Source organism: Bubalus bubalis, chromosome 21, assembly GCF_019923935.1.
Source record: "Bubalus bubalis isolate 160015118507 breed Murrah chromosome 21, NDDB_SH_1, whole genome shotgun sequence".
Classification (NCBI taxonomy): domain Eukaryota; kingdom Metazoa; phylum Chordata; class Mammalia; order Artiodactyla; family Bovidae; genus Bubalus; species Bubalus bubalis.
This window is the reverse complement of record NC_059177.1, coordinates 44,007,770-44,030,193: the sequence shown is the minus strand read 5'-3', so window position 1 is coordinate 44,030,193 and position 22,424 is coordinate 44,007,770. Positions and strand designations below refer to the sequence as shown.

The 22,424-nt window shown below is 44.2% G+C and overlaps 1 protein-coding gene across 9 annotated transcripts in view; it reads right to left on the bottom strand.

Moving 5' to 3' along the window:
• Positions 1-22,424, bottom strand: part of ARHGEF3 (Rho guanine nucleotide exchange factor 3) — a 314,253-nt gene that overhangs the window by 163,047 nt on the left and 128,782 nt on the right. The window contains exon 1 of one of the 9 annotated variants that reach the window (XM_006071706.4): positions 17,339-17,485. The exons of the other annotated variants lie outside the window; for them this stretch is intronic. Coding sequence (XP_006071768.1) covers positions 17,339-17,389 — 51 coding nt within the window. The 5' untranslated portion in view covers positions 17,390-17,485. Of the gene's footprint in view, positions 1-17,338; positions 17,486-22,424 lie in introns of those variants that run through there. 9 annotated transcript variants of the gene reach the window in all.

Genomic DNA, 22,424 nt, shown 5'->3' with positions numbered 1-22,424 from the left:
GGGTCGCAAAGAGTCGGACACGACTGAGGGACTGAACTGAACTGAATCAACTTAGCATGCAAGCATGTATCTCTGGAGAAAGACTGATACAGAGACAAAGAAAGAGAAACAGAGAGAGCAAACTTAAACAATCAGTGAAGTGAGTAAAAGGTATTCAAGAGTATCTTTTTCTAGACTTGCAACTTTTCCATAAGTCTTAAATATTAAGTTGCCAAAAGTAAAATGAAAGAAGTTCACAAATAACCTGCACACTCTCCCCTGTCCTCAAAACAAACACACAAACAAACAAAACTAGCCCATAAACACTCATTCCTTTTGGAGGCATTTAATATTCACCAAGTGCCCAACTCCAGGAGCCCTCAGGCCCTCAGGGCTCAACCCTGCAGTATCTGCTAACCTTTGGTGCCTGCAAGCCCCTGAGCACCTAAAAGGGAGTGAGTCTGCACAGGTACTTCAGCAGACTTTGGTTGGGCATTAGCTGGAACACAATCCCTTAGGCTTGAGAAGAATATAATTTAAGGATTATTTGATCAAAATATTTAGCTGTCTTCCAAACAAAACTTGCAATTCTCATAAGAAGCTGCCTGTTCTTAAAGATGTTTCTCAGTAGGAAACAAACAGCTAAAAGGAAAATAACTGTGTGACAGATAATTCCCCTCCTCTCAAAATGATGTACTTGAATATGCCAACAATGTTTCTCAATGGAGCTCTGCAGAATGTGGCCTCTGGAAGGACTGGACCCCTTTCCTGGTCTGACTATAGTCATTAGCACAAAGCAGACCACCAGTTTTCAGACCAGTCTTGACTCCTGAGAAAACACTCCTGGCAATAGTCTGCAGAGAACCTGTCAGAACAGTAATGTGAAAGCCAGTTACCATTCCTGATGCGGTGTCTGGAAAGATGTCAACTGTGATTAAGAGGGTTTCTGAAAGGGGAGGAGGGCCCCACCACAAGACCAAATTATAGGCGAGAGGTAAAGGGCCCCAAACGCCAGGGACAGGCAGGTATTCAGGGAAGCCCTCCTTCAGCAGCATGATCATGTCCTGTCAAGTCTTGAGTAAAAAAAAAGCAGGAGTAGTGCTCAGCCACAGCGGGGGCTGCAGGGAGGGGGAAGGACTTTGTGATACATTTTCTAATCCTGATTTTTTGCTTCAAAGCCCATCCCAGTCATTTTTATCCTCAAGCCTGAAACTGAGGTCTGGATTTTGCAGAATCAAAGCACATTTATCCAACATTTAATCCATTTCCCAGGAAATCCATGTTTTACTAACAGTAGAATTCTTTCATGTCTAGAACTTTGCTGGACATTACTAAGGCCTAGTCCAACACACAGAAAGCTCAATAAATGTGTGTTGACTGACATACATGAACAAATAAACCCACTAGCTCCCAAACAGTGCATATAAAGCTGTAGAATTTCTTTTCATGAAGACTAAAACACCAAGATGTGTCATCCATAGAGTTCCATTTTTGATTCTGTGACCCACAATATTCCTCTTTTTTATTTTTTGGCAATGGAAATCCAGGAATGAGACTCAGATGAATGACTTTCACTCTAAAGTTTCATTCATTCAATAACTATTTTATGGAGTGCCTATTAGATGCCAGGCACTGTGCAAGCTGCTGGAGACAAATTGGTTAACAAAATAGATACAGCCCTTGCCCTCAGAGGGAATAGAGATTATAAAATAATAAGCAAATAAGCTAGTTTTAAGGTGTACTAAGAGTAATAATCAGTCAATTCTAAAGGAAATCAACCCTGAATATTCACTGGAAGGACTGATGCTGAAGCTCCAATACTTTGGCCCTGTGATGCTTAGAGCTAACTCATTGGAAAAGACCCTGATGTTGGGAAAGACTGAAGGCAAAAGGAGAAGGGAGTGGCAGAGGATGAGATGGTTGGCTGGCATCACTGACTCAATTGGACATGAGTCTGACCAAACTCTGGGAGATAGTGAAGCCTGGCATGCTGCAGTCCATGGGTTGGATACGACTTAGCGACTGAACAACAACAACAAGAATTATAAAGAAAGTAAACCTGGGCGATAGGAAAGCCTATCAAAGCGGGTGAGGGGTGAAGCTATTGGAGACAGAGGTCAGGGAGGTTTCTCACAGGAGGAACAGCTGAGATGACATTTCAGTGATGGGATGAAGCCAACCAAGCACAGATGGGGATAGATGAGGAGTGAGAGCTCCTAAAGGGCCCTCGTCATTAAACGTTCAAGTTCTCCCTTTCCACAAGTCTCCCACACAGTACCTGATGACTGTTCTGATTGACCAGTGGCCACAAACATGATTGCTGACATCATTTCCCATTTATAAGGATGAGAACTGTACTGGAGTAATTTTCTTTCTCAGTTTATTTGAAGAGAAAGTGAAAGTGAAGTTGCTCAGTCACGTCCAACTCTGCGACCCCAGGACTGTAGCCTGCCAGGCTCCTCCAACCATGGGATTTTCCAGGCAAGGATACTGGAGTGCTTTGCCATTTCCTTCTCCAGGGGATCTTCCCAACCCAGGGATTGAACCCTGGTCTTCTGCACTGCAGGGAGACTCTTTACCGTCTAAGCCAGCAGGGAAGCCCTGGAAGCCAGGAAGGGAAACTCAGGGTGAATAACTTTACTCATCTTTCTGTTACTGTTAGTCATGAAAACAGCCCTGAGTTTCTCAAGACCTGTTAGTGTCCAGAAGATCCCGTGCAAAGTCAGGACTCTTCCAATTCTCATCTCCACCCTCATTCCCTTTGCTCTGAGCTCCAACCTCCCTCCCATAATCCCAATTCCTCTCTATGTTTCCTCTGCCTTTGAACCTTCTTTCCTCCCCTTTTCTCCCAGCCAATTCTTCCTTACTCTTCAGATGTCAGCCTCATGACGGAGGTATTCTAAGATAGCGCCAAACCAAAAAAAATCTCTCAGTTACGGCCTCTCAGCCTCATTGCGCCTCTTCTTTGTTGTACTCACCTTATTAAAATGTTACCTTTTACTTGTGTAATAACTGGGTTAATGTCTGTCTCCTCCGTCAAGCTAAGGTCAATGAATGCAGGAGCCAGTTCAAGTTCACTTCTAGCACCTTCCATCATGCGGACACATAGAGAATAATGCTTTGCGGTCACCATCTTGAAACTCTTAGTAACTTTTTAAACAGGGACCCTGGATTTTCATTTCTCACTGGACCCTGCAAATTATGCAGCCAGATCTGGAAAGGAAAAAATGTATAGGGACTCTTCTGGGATGAGTACCCATTCTGAGGCCACCATCCTTGAAAACTCAAAGCAAGTTTGACTACCAAGCATTGACTCATTCAAATATTAAACAAATATTTATTGGGCAACTCTATGTGCCCACATAGTGAAGCCCTGTTGAGCACAGAGCCCTGGCCATGAGGCTGGCCCTCTTTCTGCTTTCCTGTTGGATTTCTTGATCTCATGTCATTTACAGATGCTTCTGACTTCTTGCGAGGTATATCTTACCCTGGACTTCACCACTCTCTCAACAATCTAGGTTTCACATGACAGGACCTCGCTGGCATGGGCCCAACCCCCTAAAGAAAAGAAATCCTTTCCCCATTAGAACTTCAGTCCTGCCTTCAATCTGCCTATAAGACTCAGGCCGAAACAGAACCTTCATCTTGCGGAAGTACTTTTCTAATCTCCCTAAGGAAACGGCAACCCACTCCAGTATTCTTGCCTGGGAACAGAGGGGCCTGGCAGGTCACAGTCTGTGGGGTCACAGAGTCTTGGACACATGTGAGTAACTAAATAACAACAAAGCACTTTTTAAAATCTCCCTAATTTTAAAGTCCTGGTTCTCCTCAGGATATTGTAACAGGCTTGCTAGAAAGTGGCTCTCTGAGTGTAGCAACACTTGCCTGCTGCATTTTAGCCTGGGCTCATCACTGATGCATAAACCAACACTTTCAGTAACCACAGACCGACACTCACAGCTCCGCTCACTGGAGGCCTCAGACTGGCAAATAAGTGACAAATGTCACCCAGTAAATTAAATTTATAGGCAAATTTGGGAACACTAAGTTTGTTAGCAGCTGTAATACTATCCTGAAAGAGGAACGGCAAAAATGGAAAATGATGTTACTCATCAGAACAGAGTATCACTAAAATGTTAGGGAAAATGGAAGAGTTGAACACCAAGAATTTCAACACATTTTTGAACTTTAAAGAAAAAAAAAAAAAGCGATACGTTTCTTTACACCATTTGGACATGTACCTTGGGCTACTGTTTCCCAAAGGATGGGTCTGGTGTCATGGTGGTTTGTAAGATTATTTTAGGTGGTATGCTTACCAGCTGTTGTGATTTGGGCTCCCCCCACAGCAGATCCTGGGTGACGATTTAGGTATAAGCTGTTTACATGCAGGGGTGGTAATCCCCACGAAGAACTGGTGAGGAGTAAGACAGTGAGGTGGTAAAAGGAGGGAGGCCCCAAAAAGATGTAAAGCCACCAGGTTTCAGCTGTGGGCAGCTGGAGCTGGAGAACAACCCACTGGGCCCCCTCCCACCCCCGTGAGGGACCGTATAAGACACAGCTCATAATTTTCCACTAGCAGGTGGGGAGGTAAAAGCATTCAATCCATCCCCTCACTGATGGGGAGGGGCCCCTCGGGACGTAACCCCCTTGGCTGGAAACCCCTACAAGCTGAAGGACACAGGAAGTCTTATGTGGGTCCAGGGGACTCTGGAGGTGATACCTGCAGTTTAGGTGGTACGAGTGGAACACTGGGACAGTGCTCTGACAGGCTTTACTTGGCAGATCACACAATAGGAAAGTTACCATTTTCAAGTCACTGTCCATTCTCGGTCTATCAGATTGCTGTGGTGGTGGTTTAGTCGCTGAGTTGTGCCTGACTCTTACAACCCCGTGGACTCTAGCCTGTCAGGCTCCTCAGTCCATGGGATTATCCAGGCGAAAATATCAGAGTGGGCTGCCATCTCCTTCTCTAGGGGATCTTCCCGACCCAGGGATGAAACCTGGGTCTCCTGCTTGGCAGGTGGATTCTTTACTGCTGAGCCACCAGGGGAGCATCTGACTGGGGCTGCTGCTGCTGCTGCTGCTGCTGCTAAGTTGCTTCAGTCGTGTCCGACTCTGTGCGACCCCAGAGACGGCAGCCCACCAGGCTCCCCTGTCCCTGGCATTCTCCAGGCAAGAACACTGGAGTGGGTTGCCATTTCCTTCTCCAATGCATCAAACTGAAAAGTGAAAGTGAAGTTGCTCAGTCGTGTCTGACTCTTTGCAACCCCATGGACTGCAGCCCACCAGGCTTCTCCATCCATGGGATTTTCCAGGCAAGAGTACTGGAGTGGGGTGCCATCGCCTTCTCCGGACTGGGGCTACCTCACCTTTAACACATACTCAATGCTTATCAACCTCAATCTTTACTCTCTCTCCAGGAGACAGACTCAGGCAACAGCAGCTAGCCAGAATTTAGTTACATTGTTTTGTGGGTATCTAGTATTCAAAGTTGAGCCAGCCTACTGGTTTTCTGTTTATTATAAACTTTCCATTAAAGACAACTCTAAGGGAAAAACGGTTGTTTTGCAGAAAGCTATTAAGTATTTTACAATGTTAAAGGCTATGGCAGAAGATGATTCATAATTGAGTGAGGTTTAGGAAACACTTTCTTTGTGGAAACTCCCTCTCCTAATGGTCACACAAAGTAACTGGCGCAGGACCTTGCTGCTCCTGACAAGCACAGAAAAAGTGACACTCTGTTGCCCTCTTCCCCGGAATGAGTGAGAAGCGACTTCTAACCCATCCATCCTCTCAACGCCCGCCCATCCCTTCTGGAGATCTGTCTGCCCTCTGTCTGCCCAGTCATGGATTAAAAATGAAATTCATATCTAACACGTCTAACTTTAGCCACAGGAAACGGGAGCATGTGGAGGACCCAAAGGGTGAGCCAAGCTTTGTTGAAGGATGGGCACATTATCTTTTCTGAACCTTCTTCCTGCCCCTTTTTGGGAGGGGAGGGGTGGAGGCTCAGCTTTGGGGAGTGAGTGGGAAGTGGGGCCTGTTGAATCTGTTTCCTGGCTGGCTTTGTGGGCGGTGTCTCCCCTCTCTGTTGTCACAATGCTGGCTCTCAAATCTCTGCTGTGTATCGTTGGGACCAAGCGATGCCCACTTTAGGATTTACTATAAAAAATATTTTGGTGACGAAAATAACCCAAATGAGGAATTTAAAAACCTTCTCTGTTGAAAATGTCTAGATACCTTGGCCACAGATATAAAATGGTTCTGTGAAGGAAAAAAAAAAAAAAGCAAGTTTAAGCCTAAATAGTTCTAAAACTCACATCTGTGTACATCCTCTAGCTTTACTACAATGTGAACAATTTACAGAAGTCTGTTCTATAAAAGGTTATGAGAAGTTGCCAGATCACAAGTGTTTTTGTGTGTGTGTATTAGTCACTCAGTCGTGTCTGACTCTTTGTGACCCCATAGACTATAGCCGGCTAGGCTCCTCTGTCCATGGAATTCTCCAGGCTAGAATACTGGAGTGGGTTGCCATTTCCTTCTCCAGGGGATCTTCCTGACCCAGGGATTGAACCTGGGTCTCTTGCATTGCAGGTCTCCGGCACTGCAGCAGACTCTTTACTGACTGAGCCACCAGGGAAGACTTTCAAGTGTTATTACCTTTCTCTTATCTGATGTGTAAGTAGTAAGATGGAGCAACTAGAGAACAATTACCTAGTTACCTAGTTATTATCTACTTTTTAACGTCCTCAAACTAGCTATATGACCTTAGGCATCTCACCTTCTCGCTCTGGATCTCAGGTTTATTGTCTGTAAGGCAAGACCACTCACTGGTCCAGGTGTCCTCCAAAGTCTCCTCCTAACAGTGTGTGTGTGGATGACAACACGTAGCCCAGGAGACTGCTGGGTGAAGGTGGGAAGATGGGCAATGAGAATAGCAGAGATTGGGGAACACTTTCTAGAAACAAATATGATATTCTACATTGGCCTTAAAATCACAGATGACAATAATTCTAGCTGTATTATTTCTGAAACACAATGTCTGTGTCCGGATTCCAGCATAACCCAGTGCTCTACACAAAGAAGGTGATCCACCAATGTGTATTAAATTAGTTGACAAAGGCACCTTCCCTGGATATCTTTTAAAGACTCAAGGCTAATGCTTGATTATTTACAACAACTAAGATATAGAAATGACTTAAGTACTAATCAATGGATGAGTGGATCAAGAAGATGTGTGTGTGTGTGTGTGTGTGTGTGTGTGTGTGTGTGTGTATATACATACATATATATGGAACACATACATAACATACATCCACACACATAGGGGAATACTACTCAGCCATGAAAAGATGAAATCCTGCCATGTGTGACAATATAGATGGATTTTGAGGGTATTGCTGCTGCTGCTGCTGTTAAGTCGCTTCAGTCATGTCCAACTCTGTGCGACCCCAGAGATGGCAACCCACCAGGCTCCCCTGTCCCTGGGATTCTCCAGGCAAGAACACTGGAGTGGGTTGCCATTCCCTTCTCCAATGCATGAAAGTGAAAAGTGAAAGGGAAGTCGCTCAGTTGTGTCGGACTCTTAGCAACTCCATGGACTGCAGCCCACCAGGCTTCTCAGTCCATGGGATTTTCCTGGCAAGAGTACTGGAGTGGGTTGCCATTGCCTTCTCCACTTAAGGGTATTAGGCTAGTGAAATTAAGTCAGACACAGAAAAACAAATACCACGTGATTTCACTCATATGAAGACTACAAGAAACAAACAACAAAATAAATGACCCAACCAACCAAAACAAAGCACATAGATACAGAAAACACAGTTGTGGTTACTAGAGGGGAAGGGGCAGGGAAAGGCAAAATGGATCAAAGGGGTCAACTATACGGTGATGGATGAAAATTAAATTTTTGGTGGCGAGCATATAGAAGTAGAAGTACAATGTTATGCACATAAAACATACAGTGCTGTAAACCAATTTTTAACCTCAACTTTTTTTAAAAAGGCTAATGACAGAAGGACTAATGATCAATGAAAAAGAGTGGAAAATCACAGGGTTAGGAGAAGAAAGAAAGGGCAAAAAGAGTGGGCAAGGGAGAAAGGAAGGGAAAAGAAAAGATACACATACTGACAGACATACATACAGTCAACTCTTGTTATTTGAGTTCGTCAAGATCCAGTAAATCTCCATGAACAAGGCATTAGTGAACAGCCTAACTTTTAAGAACATAGTCTAGCATAATTCTTGCAGGTGGGGGGCATGTAGAGGCCTACACAGGCCTTCCCAGGTGGTACCAGTAGTCAAGAATCTGCCTGCCAATGTGGGAGACTCAAGAGATGTGCGTTTGATGCCTGGGTTGGGAAGATCTCCTGGGGGAGGAAATGGCAACTCATTCCAGTATTCTTGCCTGGGAAATCCCAAGGACAGAGGAGTCTGGCGGGCTACAGTCCATGGGGTTGCAAAGAGTCAGACACGACTGAGTACGCACACACACAGGGAGGCTCAGGATGTTTATAACAGCAAAGGACTGGACACAACAGAAATATCTTTTAGTGCATAAATGGAGTATACGACATGCACCAACATTTCCGTCAGTCAAAACCCATCCATCATTCGGACTATTTCTTTCACACATCCCTGCCCAGACCACTGCATCATGCTCGCATATGCAAAACACATCAACTCCAGCACTGGTGGATCCTGCCTCCTACCGGGCGCTGCATTTGTTTCCCGAAAATTTATTTTGATCCAACCAGAATTATAAGCACACAGGACCTCCTTGTTTCTAGACTAGTGGTTCTAAAAATTTTTGGTCTCAGGACCCCTTTACATTTTTTTAAAAAGTATCAAGGGCCCCAAAGAGTATTTTCTTATGTTGGTTTTATTAATATTTGCAGTATCAGAAAATAAAATTGAGAATTAAAATTTTTCTTATTTTAAAAATGAGTGTATTATTACTTCTTAATCTAATTATCACATTTGACAATTAACTATTTGTTAAAAAAAATAGTGAGAAGAGCAGGACTGTTTCATACTCTTATAACTCTTTTTAATGTCTGGCTGCAGAGGAGACAGCTGGATTCACATATCTGCTTCCGTAATCAGTCTGCTGTGGTGTGCTATTTTTGTTGACACATATGAACGAAATCTGTTCTGAAGTTATGTAGTTGGTACTTTCTAGGCCTCGGGAGCTCTGTGGATCACTCTTTAGAACCACTGTTTTAAATCACCCTCCATTCTGCCAAAAGTTGTCTTTCACACAAACACAGTCATGTCATTTCCCACTTTCCTCAAATCATGAATGGCTGCCTATGGCTCACAGGGTTGAGTCCACACTGCACAAAACCCCTTCCCATCTGGACAGACAGTTGTCTGTCCAAACTCCATTACTGCTCTGTCTTATATACTAGCACTCCAGGTATACATACATGCCTGACCTGTTCCACTTGTTGATGTCTCTGAGACTCAACTTTCCTCTTGCTAAGACTCCTATGAATCATTTGCAACCCCATCCAAAGGTCACCTCCTCTCAGAAGCCTTCTCTGATTCACCCTTCCTTTGGACTTTACTTTTTTGTGTTTTAAATACTTGTTTGAATAAGTAACTGAAATACATTGGATTAAATTCCAAAAAGGTATACCATACAATGATAAGTAGACTTCTTTCTCACATCTATCCCTTCCTCTCCCAGGAGGAAACCACTGTGATTGGTTCCTTCTACATTCCAGAGTTGTTCTAGACATAAATAAGCATATCATTTCTTTTACCCAAATGGTATTATACTATATGCACTCAGTTCAGTTCAGTTGCTTAGTCGTTTCTGACTGTTTGCGACCCCATGAACCGCAGCACACCAGGCCTCCCTGTCCATCACCAACTCCCGGAGTTCACCCAAACCCATGTCCATTGAGTCGGTGATGCCATCCAACCATCTCATCCTCTGTCATCCCATTCTCCTCCTGCCCTCAATCTTTCCCAGCATCAGGGTCTTTTCAAATGAGTCAGCTCTTCACATCATGTGGCCAAAGTATTGGAGTTTCAGCTTCACCATCAGTCCTTCCAATGGAATATTCAGGACTGATTTCCTATATGCACTGCTCTATACTAAACACTATAGCTTAGACAGCCTTCCACACTATCAAATAAAAATCGGCCCCATTTCCTTAATAGTTGCAAATTATATTTTAAAAACAAAGCTTGTTTGTCCACCCACTCCACCCCCATTAATTGGATATGCGGTTTCCAATCTTTTGCTGAAGCAAATATCCTTCTACATAGATCAGTTTACACATGTGAGAGACTCTGCAGCACTAATATCCAGGAATGAAACTGCTGGGTCCAAGGGAATGTATATTTGTAAGTTTGATAAACACTGTCAAATTGTCCTTTGTAAAGGCTGTACTAATTTATACTCCCACTACCATGCATGAGACATTCAATTATCTTTGCCAAGCAGTGTTATCAAACTTTTTAATCTCTGTCAATATGGTAGAGGAAAAATGATACCTTGGTTAAGTTTAAATGGATATTTCTATAAGAAGATCAAATCTCTAGAGTTACACTATCCAAAATGATAGCCACTTGATACATGTGGCTATTTAAATTTTAATTTTAATTAAGGAAAATTAATGGGTCAGATAATAAGAATCTGTCTGCAACGCAGGAGACCTGGGTTTGATCACTGGGTTAGGAAGATCCCATGGAGAAAGGAATGGCTATCTACCCCAGTATTCTTGCCTGAATTCCATGGACAAAGAAACCTGCCAGGTTATACAGGCCATGGGTTGCAAAGAGGCAGACCTGACTGAGTGACTAACACACACCCCCAAATAACATTTAAAACTCAGCTCCTTAGCTGTGCCAGCCACATATCACGTGCTCAATAGCCATCCGTGGCTATTGGTTTCTGTGTGAGAGAGAGGAGACACAAAACATGAGCATCATGATGTAAAGTTCTATTGGACAGTGCTGCCCTAGACCCACGCTATCCAATGGTCACTAGGAACCCACATGTGGGTACTGAGCACTCAACACGTGGCTCATGTGAAGTGAGATGTGCTCTGAGTGGATAATACACGCTGGAATTCCAAGACTCAGAATTGTAAAAACAGAATGTAAAACGTCTCCTTAATCATTTTTATGTGGATTGCATGTTGAAATGCTAATATTTGGATATACTGGGTTAAACAAATCATTAAAATTAATTTCATCTGTTTCTTTTTATTTCTGTCACGTGGCTAACTAGGAAATTTAAATTTACATGTGTCTCACACTCTATTTCTAGTGAACAATGCTGCTCCAATGGGCACAGTGCTTCTTTAAGATGTGGGTTTTAGCGTTTTTCCTTTTACACAGAAATAAGTGCAGTTACTATTGCTTATAAAGAAAAAGAGACTCACTGAAATCTCTTTTCTCCTCCTCGCCCTTCCCTGCTTCATGCAGATAGGGTGGGCAGCAAAATGAGAAAGGGCAGCAATGATCTTGATGACAAACAAACTGAAACAAACCAGTAGACTTCCCACCTGGGTGGCTGCAGGCAGGAACCAGTGGCATCGCTGACCCCAGCAGAGCCTGATTTCCTGGTGCCTGTTAAAACAATGCGCCAGAGAACAAAGTGCCTTCAAAACTAAGAATAGAAGAGTGGCTCCAAATAAGATTTTCAGGACTCTGCAGGAACAAGTTCCTCCCCTGCACCGCCCTAACCCACCTTCCACCCTTGGCTTGACAAATGGCCTGTCCCAGCCCCGCCCTCCCTGCATTCTCAAGTCTGTACACACAGATGGAGGGACGGAATAGAAAGAGGAAACCCAGAGAAAGAGGTGGGTGACAAGGGCTGCCCTAAAGGGCTGCCACCACAATGATTCTATGGTTGAGACATGGCGTATATGTTTCTGTCACCTGTGTCTTTAGCTAGGAAGGTGAAGAAAACTCATTTTTGCAACATAAACCACAAACTTGATAGACCAGAACATTTTCTAACCATGTACTGAAGGAATAAGACCTAATTATATCTGAGTATAAGTCATCTGCTTTCTATCTGAACATAGGTTATCTGCTTAGGGGAAAACATTAATTTATTATTATTATCATCATCATCATTATTAGCTTCTGTGCCTTTAAGCAAACGAAATAACCTCTCTGGGTCTCAGTTTTATTATCTATAAAATATATGAACTTTCCTATCTCATCCAATCAGAAAGTTCTGCGACTCTAGGCATATACAAAAGAACTATCACCCACACCTTCAGTCTCGTTTTCTTGCAGCATTAAGATACTTACTGGGCAACTAACATGATTTAGACCCTGAGCCTGACACTGGCATTCAAATATGGAAAAACGCTTCTTCCACTGGATGTTCTTAATAGGTGCAAGGAAAGAGAAGAGGACAGAAGTGAAATGCATCATTAGACCAGAGTTCACCTGGGCCAGCAGTCTGCACAGACATTTTCACAACTTTGTGCAGTTTTCCAAAGAGAACATTTCAAGATGCATGTGACTTCAGGAAGGCAGGGGGCTAGCGATGTAAAGGAACTATGAGAGGCCGAGTACCATGCTAAATTCTTAGTCCATGGTGGGTGCCTGAAGAGTTAGCACCCAAGACAGTGCACAGGTGGCCATGGGGATAAACACACAAGCAGTTTGGACCAGAGCTTCTTTGCAAAGTCCACCTCTTTGCCCGCATGTCAGGGATAATCTGTTTGCACACAGCTTCTCTCCACTGCTGTGCCTTCACCAACCCTCTCCTTCCTCATGCCAGACTATAAGCATTCAACAGGCCAAGACAGTATCTCACCTGTTTGACCTGGGATGACTGTTGCTGCCCAAAGTGGGGGGACTTATGGTGGGTTAGTTGGGAGAGAATGAAATAACCCATGTGAAACATCATTACTGGTCAGCATCCCTAAAGTACTAGCAGATATTCATTCATCGTATATGTATTTAGGACCTAATACAAGCCAGGCCTTAGGTTGGTGGTTCTCATCTTCATCACTTATTGGTACCATATTTATCTCCCCAACACAGCACAGTACTCCACGTAAGTGAAAAGTGTTAGCTGCTCAGTCGTGTCTGATTCTTTGCAACCCCATGGACTGTAGCCCACCAGGCTCCTCTGTCCACAGGATCTCTAGGCAAGAATACTGGAATGGGTTGCCATTTCCTTCTCCCATAGTAGGCCCCCAATAAATGCTATTTGAGTGAGCAAATAGAGATGGTCTCTGTGGTATACTAATTTATTCTTCAGCAAACTTCTATCCCCTCTCCTGACCTCCATGGCTTGGTTCTGTCACTTGCTCTGGCCAATGGAACAGGGTAGACAGGACAATGTACTACTTCCGAGGGTAGACCTTAAGAAACATTGTGTATTTCTGCTTGCTCCTCTGGGATCTTCTGGTTTACACGGGAGAACATATATGTGGGTTAACTCACAGACCTGCATGAGGCAGACCCACAGAAAACCTGCACACTTGTGAGCATGCGAATAAATTCTTGATATTGCTTGCCACTGAGATTGGGGTAGTTGTTATTCAGCAAAAGCTGACTGAGACATCCTCCTATACCCATATCCAGAAATTTCAGGCAGAGAGTGGCTGGCCCTGGTTTCTCTTACAGTGGGATTTCAGCAACTAGTTCATTTTGTGGCTCTCTCTAGCACACTTTCTCTAAGCTGTTAATGTCCCATTTGGAGAAGATGGCAGGGGACACAGAGACCCATATTTTGGCCATCTTGGCACCTGGCACAGAGTCAAGCACAAAGCTGGTTCTCGGGCAGCATCTGATGTATGACAGGATGGGCTGGCTGTTCGCTCTGGTGGGAGGAGCACTGTCAAAAATCACAGCAGGCAACAACTTGGGCCCAGACGCTCAAAGCCACTGGCTCCGCAGTCCCCAGTGTGGGAAGTGGAGCTGGTGGTGACACAGGATCATTTCAGACCATGTGCAACAGACCAAGGGGTAGTTATTGTAATGTGTTTTAGGAAACACATCATGGTATTTAGAGACTTTAGCACTCCTACTGCTCAGGATGAACCCAAGCTCAAAACCAAACCAAAGAACAACTACATAATTTAAAGAAAAACAGTAAGTGAAAAATAACAGTGAAAGTGGTATGGGGATATGGGACATGTAACTGCAGTTTAGGAAAATGCTGGTCCTATTCACGTCTCATTTTCCTACAAATCACAATCATAGCTAGCATTTTTGAGCACCTATATGATGCCCTGTTTCAAGAGTTTCACAGACACTATTTTATAAACTGTTTGTAGTATCAGAAGCAGATACTATCATCTCCATTTCCCAGGTGAGGTAACTAAAGCCCAGAGAGATAAAGAACTTGCCCGAGGTTAAGTGGCAGTGAGGATGTGAACTCAGAGTGTTACCTTCCAGGATCCAATTATGTCACTGGAGAACCTGGCAGCCAGGGACGTTCAGCGGTGGCCAAGGTTAACTGCAAAATCTCGAACTTGAACCCCAAACTCCTGACTCCCAGACCAGTGCTCTCACGCCAGCTCCATGAGAACTGGCAGGTAGTGAGAAGATTGGGGGTTTATGGCAGGGGTGGGTGGGGTCTGTGCAAAACAAGGGAGAGAGGTACAGTAAATGCTACAAGGAAGACTTGGGAGGGAAGAGATAGGAACATAAATAAGGCTGACAGAGGCAGACACTCAAGGGATGCGGAACACTTAGAATACAGACAAAATTATTCAGAAAGAGAGGGCTGGCAGAGCAAGGGCTGGCACACGCAGGCTGCTTTCTGAGCTCCTCCCAAGAGACCCACCCACCGTGGCTTCCCCAAGTAACATCCACGTAGTCTATATTTAGACACTAAAGTCACCCATTGTTTCTCTCCCAATGGACATGCAGGGTCACCACCCTGACCTTGCCCTCTCCAAGTCATACTGCTGAGTGTTCCATCAAGACAGGCCTTTTTTAGGATCTGGCTTGAGTCAATTTCCCCTTCCATGGCATCCACTTGGTGTTCTGGGAAAGGTATAAAAGCATGGCTGGAATTGGGGCTCTAAAATGAAGTACTGACTTCTCTGTGTAACACGCTGCTTCCTTCCCTCCACAAGATCCAGTCAGGACCATGTTTCACATGAGATATAAGATGTTTTACAGCCCTACAGTTGCTGAGCTCTTAGACACTATGGATTCATTTCTCTGGGAGCCACTGACACCTATGGTCAGCAAGACCTGGGACATGGGTCACGTTTGCTGAGTGTGGGCTCTGTTCTCGGCATTGTCATGAGTCACTCCACTTACTCCTCAAGACAATCCTATAAGGTGGGCACTATTGATTACCCCCACTTTACAAGGAGAAAACACATTGATAGGTTTGGTAATGTGCTTGGGATTACACGGCTAGCAAGAGGCAAATCTGGGACTGAAACCTACAACTACGTGGTTCTAAAACCCTGCCCTTAACTGTTACACACTACCATTCCTGCACCGACACACAGCTCCCTTGGCCAAACCTCAGAAGATGGATTTATGAGACCTTTCAAGGGTTTCTCCCTTCCCTTTCTCTCTATTCACATCCAGCTCCCAACTGCCTCTCCCACACCCAGATTCAACTCTTCCAGATCCCTGCTCTAGAGACTCTCAGAGCCAAGAAATACAAATTCATTCATTAATATTTTCAAGAGCAGAATAAACGTCAGTAGCCAGGCAGCCAATTACATTTTGAGTTCCAGTACATATACCTGGGAAAATGTGTATGTAAAACCATCTGTTAAACCACTTGACTTCAAAACAGGAAAGGCAGGAGAACTATTTTTCACTTTTTGTTTAAAAGTCATACCTTAGATTCATATCAGAGTTGAAACGAGTTTAGAGACATCTCTGTTTGACAGGTGTGAAACTGAGTCCAGAGAAGGCAGTGACTTGTTGCAGATGCCTCTTATGTACGTGCTAATTGGACCAAGGCAAATATCCACCAAAATGAGCTTATTTGCAAATGGATTGGAGAGCAAAGTGTTACAGAAGATGCCACACTTAATAGGAGATATATGAAGGCCCCTGTCGTTAAAATCATCAAGGGCACCCATGGCCAGGAATGTCATTTCTGGATCCATTCTGCCTGAGCCTGAAGCCTGACCCACTGCTAACCATCAAGAAGATCCAGAGTATTTATCCTCGCCATATCCAAGTTTCACCATCTGCAAACAGGGATGATGATAACAGCCAACCCCTAGAGTGATGTAAGAATTTTATGAGCTGATACAAATAATGTGAACACAGTCTAATACACATTAGCTATTACTGTAATATTTTTATTAACATTATATTAACAATCCCTGAAGTGTAGTAAATCTTACAAAATAATTTCCATATCTAATAACTGCTATCCATATCTGTATTACTAATTTCCATATCTCAAAGGCTTAAAGGGTGAGTGAATAGCGAGGTGAGTGAGATGGGAAAGGAAAAAGATAGCAAAACTACACGTATCACATGAAAAGATTAAAAATGTATGTCTATAATGGCCATGTACAAGACTTGGAATTAGTATTACAAACATCAGTCTTAGAAACACAATTCTGGTCAAAGAAACAGAAAAAGCAATGAAGATTTTCTTTGAAACATAGTTTTGGCTTATCCAAAGCTTTAACACTTAGCCACAAACAAACAAAAGGAGTAGAGAGAGTAAGCTTCAGGGCTCCTAATCACTCTTCTGCCCATGGAAACATAACATTTCCAGCCACTTCTTCTGAAATTACTCAAACAGGCACCACTACTATTAATGAGAATACCAGTGAGTCTGAGTCTCCCCTGGTATTATCTGGCCTCATCTTCCCAACGATGAACACATTCAAAACACCAGAATTTTAAGGAAACTTACAAAAAAATTGCTCCACACAGAATGAACTTCCCAAACTGAGTTTAGGCATCTTCCAATCCAAAGAAGAAAAGGTCATGAAAATGCACTTTGCTATTAAACACATACACACATACATTCACTTACTTTTTCCTTCCCATTTAATGAAAACCCGTGTCTTGTAAAAATTAAAATACTGGCATGGTGGAGCAAAGAACGAAAGCCCCGCTCCCCTTGCTCTCTTCCAATCACAGATGCTAAAGGAAGCGCTGACAGTGAGGCACTCCACATAACTCACCGTCCCCACCAAGCACAAACATCTGTGGTCTTAAGCACAACCGCACAGCTCTTTTCTGATTCATGTACTTCAGCAAGGCAGAAGTGTGCCTCCATTGTCCCAGGTGCTCTGAGTGGCTCCTTGATCTGTTTCTTGGGCGATGCAGACAGCTGCCCCCTCCCACACCTCAGCTCCTGGAATGGTCCAGCCAGGCTCGGGTGGGAACTGAGAGCCCGTCTACCCCGGTCCTGCTGCAGGGAGCTTACCTGAGTACGAACAAAGAAGCAGCACCACACCATGGGGCGCTCCGACCTCATCCACACAGAGTCCCCCGCCCCTAACTGCGGCGGCGCCCTTCAGACGGGATTCTCTGAGCAGAGCAGAGCATGGTTTCCCTCAAGGAACTCCTCCCCACTACTTGGGCTGTATGACAGGAAGTGACAGGGGGCCATCAGTTACATTGTCAGAAGCCGAGAACCACACCAGCCCAGAGCTCCCCACCTCCAGCGGTTTCCTTGCCGGCTGCTGCTTTTTCAGAGCACCCTGCCTCCTGGCATTCAAAGGCACACCAGAAACTCAGTTTCTGGCTGGCAACTCCCAGCCTGTAAGGAACAACAATGCTTAAGTGGGCCCCCACCTAAAAGCCATGCTGGGCATTCCGGCAGCTCTAAAGGGCTCACTGCCAGGATACCATGCTTTGTAGACCCAAACGTTGGGGTGAAATGGATAGAGAAGGGACACTGGGAGGAGAACTGTGTGTGTGCTCAAAGAGGAATCAACAGTCCACTTGAACTTCACCCAAGAGTCAGGGCCCTGCCTGGCATGCAAAGTCTACGCTGAATCCTAATTTCATAGCAACTCAACAAATGAGAGTGATGGTAAACACCCCACCCATCCATTCCTTTCTTTTTTTCCTAGACAAATTTTCTCTTCAGAGCCCCTTGAAAAGAGTTGCTTCTGGAAACCTCTCTTTGAGCTTTTAACAGGACTAACAAAAGGCCTTACTGCTTGCCTCCGAGTCCTTACAGAAACAACTCGTGGCTGACATTTCTCATTTTATGAACTGGGGATCTCACCAATGAACACTGTGCCCTAGTCCCCCGCCTTTGACAAGGCCCAGATTTATTGGGTCAGACAGTCACGTGAACTACAAGGTTTCAGATGGAAACCGTGCCTATTCAACCCTTCACCACAAACAAATCAAAACCATTACCCTCCCAGCACAGTGGCAGAGGGACTTGAACCCAAGGAGACATAACTCCAGGGTAGCTTTCAATTCTTTTTTTTTTTTTTTTAATTTTATTTTATTTAACTTTACTATTTTTTAGTTCTCTAACGGGGTGGGTATTCGATTTGCAACCATCTTTCTAATTGTAACTTTCAGCAGAAAGATTGAGCCCAGGACTCCCCAAGACATTCTTATAAATGCACAGATTTTTAAAAGCCTTTGCCTGTCTCAGCCCTGAGTACAATTTGGGGACTCATCAAAGACAGGGGTTCATTTGATAAGCTTCGATCCAAGACTCAACCTCCGAGCTTAACAGAAATGCTCTCCCCACCCATTCTTGGGCCAGCAGCTGGGTGCTAACATCTGGTCTCTGAAGAGCACGTTACATAAGCATGCTATGGAAGGATGCACCAGGCTCTGGCAGTGCAAAGATGAACCAAAGATGACCAGAAACAAAATAAATGCTGCCAGGAATTTGCAAAAAGTGTTGAGGGAGCCAAGAAATTACTAAGCCTGGCAAATGCATTTTTCATAGGGACAATTTCTGGGAAGGCGTCTTAGAGCCAGAGACACATGGGCAGGATTCTGAGGGGTGTTCTAGGCAGAACGGGCAAGGGCAGTGGGGTGCAGACCCATATGAGTGCTTAGCAAGAAAGGCAAATACTTTGAAAGTACTGCTATGACGGGCCTGCATCCTGCTTCAGAGAGCGTGACGGGGGTCCCATCTGTCTGGGGAAAGAGGGAAGTAAAATCGCTGTGAAAAGGCTCAAGCCCTTCAGGCAAGCGTGTGGGTCACCTCAAGGCCTATGTGTGGTACCTCCCTGGCCAGGCACCCAGGAAACACTCAGTAAAGTGTGAAAATCAAATAGCGATGTCCACAAAAGATGGGCTTCAGCTTGTCCTCAGGATCCTCTATTTTCCAAAGCCAGACTCCCCACAAAGCAAACCTGGGGTGAGCAGTGCTATCGGGGGAAGGGGAAGTGTTCCTAAAAAGGCTTCCTGCTCTGGCCTCGTGCATAGAAAAGGTCCTGATTTGTATAGGCCTGTAAATAAGCTAATCTTAACCAGCCCTGGCAGTAGGTCAACTAATGAAGAATGTCAATTCTCTGAGGACCAAGGACCAAGGGTCCTTCCCCATAAGCGCAGGCACTCGAATCCTGTTGGAATTTCCCTCTGCAGGGGCCCCAGCCACCAAGACTAGGGTCCACTCCAGGCAGGAGCCAAAGGCAATGTGAGATGACCATGGGGCACTGGAGTTTCCTTCTTTCCTGGGGGAGGAAGGGTACATTCACATGAACTAATCCTAGAATGATTAAGCCTAACTTCAGGGCTGCTGACTGTGAATGAGAAAGAAGAATCGAAACCTGTGGGCTGCAGCACTTTGTGGAAGAGGTGAAACTTGAGTGGGCTCCGGGGCAGGTAGCCACAGCAGAGGGAGGGAGGGCGGGAGGACCAGCAGAGCCCCTGGCAGGAGAAAAAGGGCACAGCCTGCAAAAGGGAAGGGAAGAGCCGGGTGCGGCCCTTCCCTCTGATGCCCCTGCTTTGACAGGAAGAACAACTCCCGTAATGAGATTGCCTGGGCAGAAGGCACCTCGGAGGAACGTTTCCACAATGAGAGGCTCCTGCCCTGGAGGGCTTAAGTTCATTTTGAGCATTATAATGAGAGCTTATAAAGGTATGGGATGTGGGTTTTCTCCACGTGGCATCTAAGATACCATGGACTATTCAAACACGTTTTTCTACTGATTTTTACATTTTAAAAGTACCATAGTGTCATTATAATACATTTGAACCACAAAGAAGTATATAGTGTAACAAGTGAATCTTCCCGAAGGCCTCACTTTTTGCCTCACCACAATCCCACTTGCCAGAGGCACTGTGTCAAAACCAGAGGCAGATAAGTGAAAATCGCTCAGTCGTGTCCGACTCTTTGCGACCCCATGGACTACAGTCTTCCAGGCTCCTCTGTCCATGGACTTCTCCAGGCAAGAATACTGCAGTGGGTTGCCATTTGGGGGTGAACAAACCTAAACGCCTTTAGGACCAGGGGGTAAGGGATGGGAAAGAAGTGACTTGGCAGGTACTGGACACCACTGAGAGCACTTGCCTTAGGAAAGTTCCAGCTTATTGGAGTGCCAAGGGACTAATGGCCCAAGTGAACAGATGTTCTAATTTTTCAAGGGAAGCTGGGAATTTTGGATTTTACATGAAATCTCCCAATTTTTAAATGCTGGCAACTAATTTATCTTTTTTTTTTTTTTTAAATTCTGTATAAGCCACACAAAGCACAGTTGCTGGTGGATTTGACCCAAGGGCCACCAGTTTGCTACCATTGATGGTGATCCTTTAGACATTTCCTTCCATCTAAACACACGTAAACTTGTGTTTTATCACCTTTAAAATATTTGTCAAAAATGCAAAGCTAACATTACTTTAGCACTTGCTTTCTTCACTTAATATCCTCTTTCCACATTGTCCACATCTTGGACTGCTCTGCATAGCACTCCATGGTACGGGAGCACCTTTGTTCATCAGCTCCTGCCCTGTGGGCAGTCAGCAAGCATTAAGAGACACACGTGAAATGTCACCTCTCAGTTGCTCATTCCTGACAATGTAACTCATGATGAAAGTGCACCTGTGCACAGATATTAAAATGTCCTAAAGCCACAATTACTGAAACCATTAATGGTGACTGCAGATTTTCGATGTTTTAATATGAGAACTTTTTAATTTGATCTTCACAACTATCTCAAGGTGGGGCCTTACTATTGTCTCTACCATATAGATTTTTTAAAAACTTGAGACTCAAACCGGTGGTGTAAGCCTGCCCCAGAGGGCCTAGAGGGGGCAGGGTTGGGCGGGGAGCCAGGTGGGCTGACCTCAGAGCTCCTGCTCTCTGCACACAGCCCTAGGACAGACTGCCCAAAGCCTGCCCTGGGATAGCCAGGATCTGACACACAGCGGATGTTGACTGCAAACTACTGGAGGAGAGAAGGACCACTAACAGGACAATTCAGTTCTTACAAAGAAAAGCCTCATTTTAAAGTTCCACTTCATACTCAGCCAAAATATATTCTACATAAATTAGAGTGAGATGTTAAAAAGGAAAAAAAAACAAAAAACTATGAAATTCTGGGGGTGGCAGTTCTCAGGGTATGGTACTTTAAATATGTGAAACCTGAATCACTATATATTATCAATGGGAAACTACCTAGAAGGCACCTCTAGGTTTGCAATAAAGGTCCCTGTTCTTCCACACTTGGTGAATAACTACAGTGGTAGCAACTTCTTATTGAACTCCACAGAGACTAGCACCAAAGTGGGGGCCTTATGAAGACCGCACCCCTCTCCCACCTCCTTGCGTCACTAGAGCTCTAAGTGATGTGTTTCTTATGCTGTTAGCCTATTAACTTTTAGCAAGTTCTGTTGCGAGGTTTCAAGCCACTTTCTCACCCAAAATATTATTTTAAAAAATTCACTAGGGCTGTCATAAGTTCATTTACATAAAACAAAATGGTGAGATTTCAGCAGAATTATTTCTTCATTAAAAGCTGGTGACTAATGGTGGTTGTTTCCATTCAAAATTTTATTCTGATTTCTTTTATTCAACCTCTTTCCTATTTGCACCCAAGAAGCCAAAGATTTCACAAAAGTTCAGAAGTTGTCTGGGAATTTCAGGGCCTGTGACCATATTCCAGTTGATGCCTTACATTTTAAAATAATTCCACAAATTGAATTGAAAAATAGGTAGTAAAACAATCCCATTAAAATGGAGTAGAAGCAGTAATGAAATTAAAATAGTATACTGCACCTTGCTTGAGCCAAGTTTCCAACGTTAGAAAAATGTTACATCACAGATCTTAGTTTCTGAGGCTGTTGTCAAATTCAAATTAAGACTAGGAAGAAACAAAATTTATGCTGTGGTGGAGAGGGGGGTTCAGTAATACTCTTTGGTATTACTAGGTTAGCAGGAAGGCATAATGCATGGAAAGCCAGTGGGAAATAAAGAGAACTTCAAAGTAATTTAGAGCCTGGGAGTTTACTTGTGGTCACACATTTTTATTGCATAATTTCATATCTACTCCTTGGTGCTGGAAGTGTGGTTAAATTAAGCAAAACTTGAA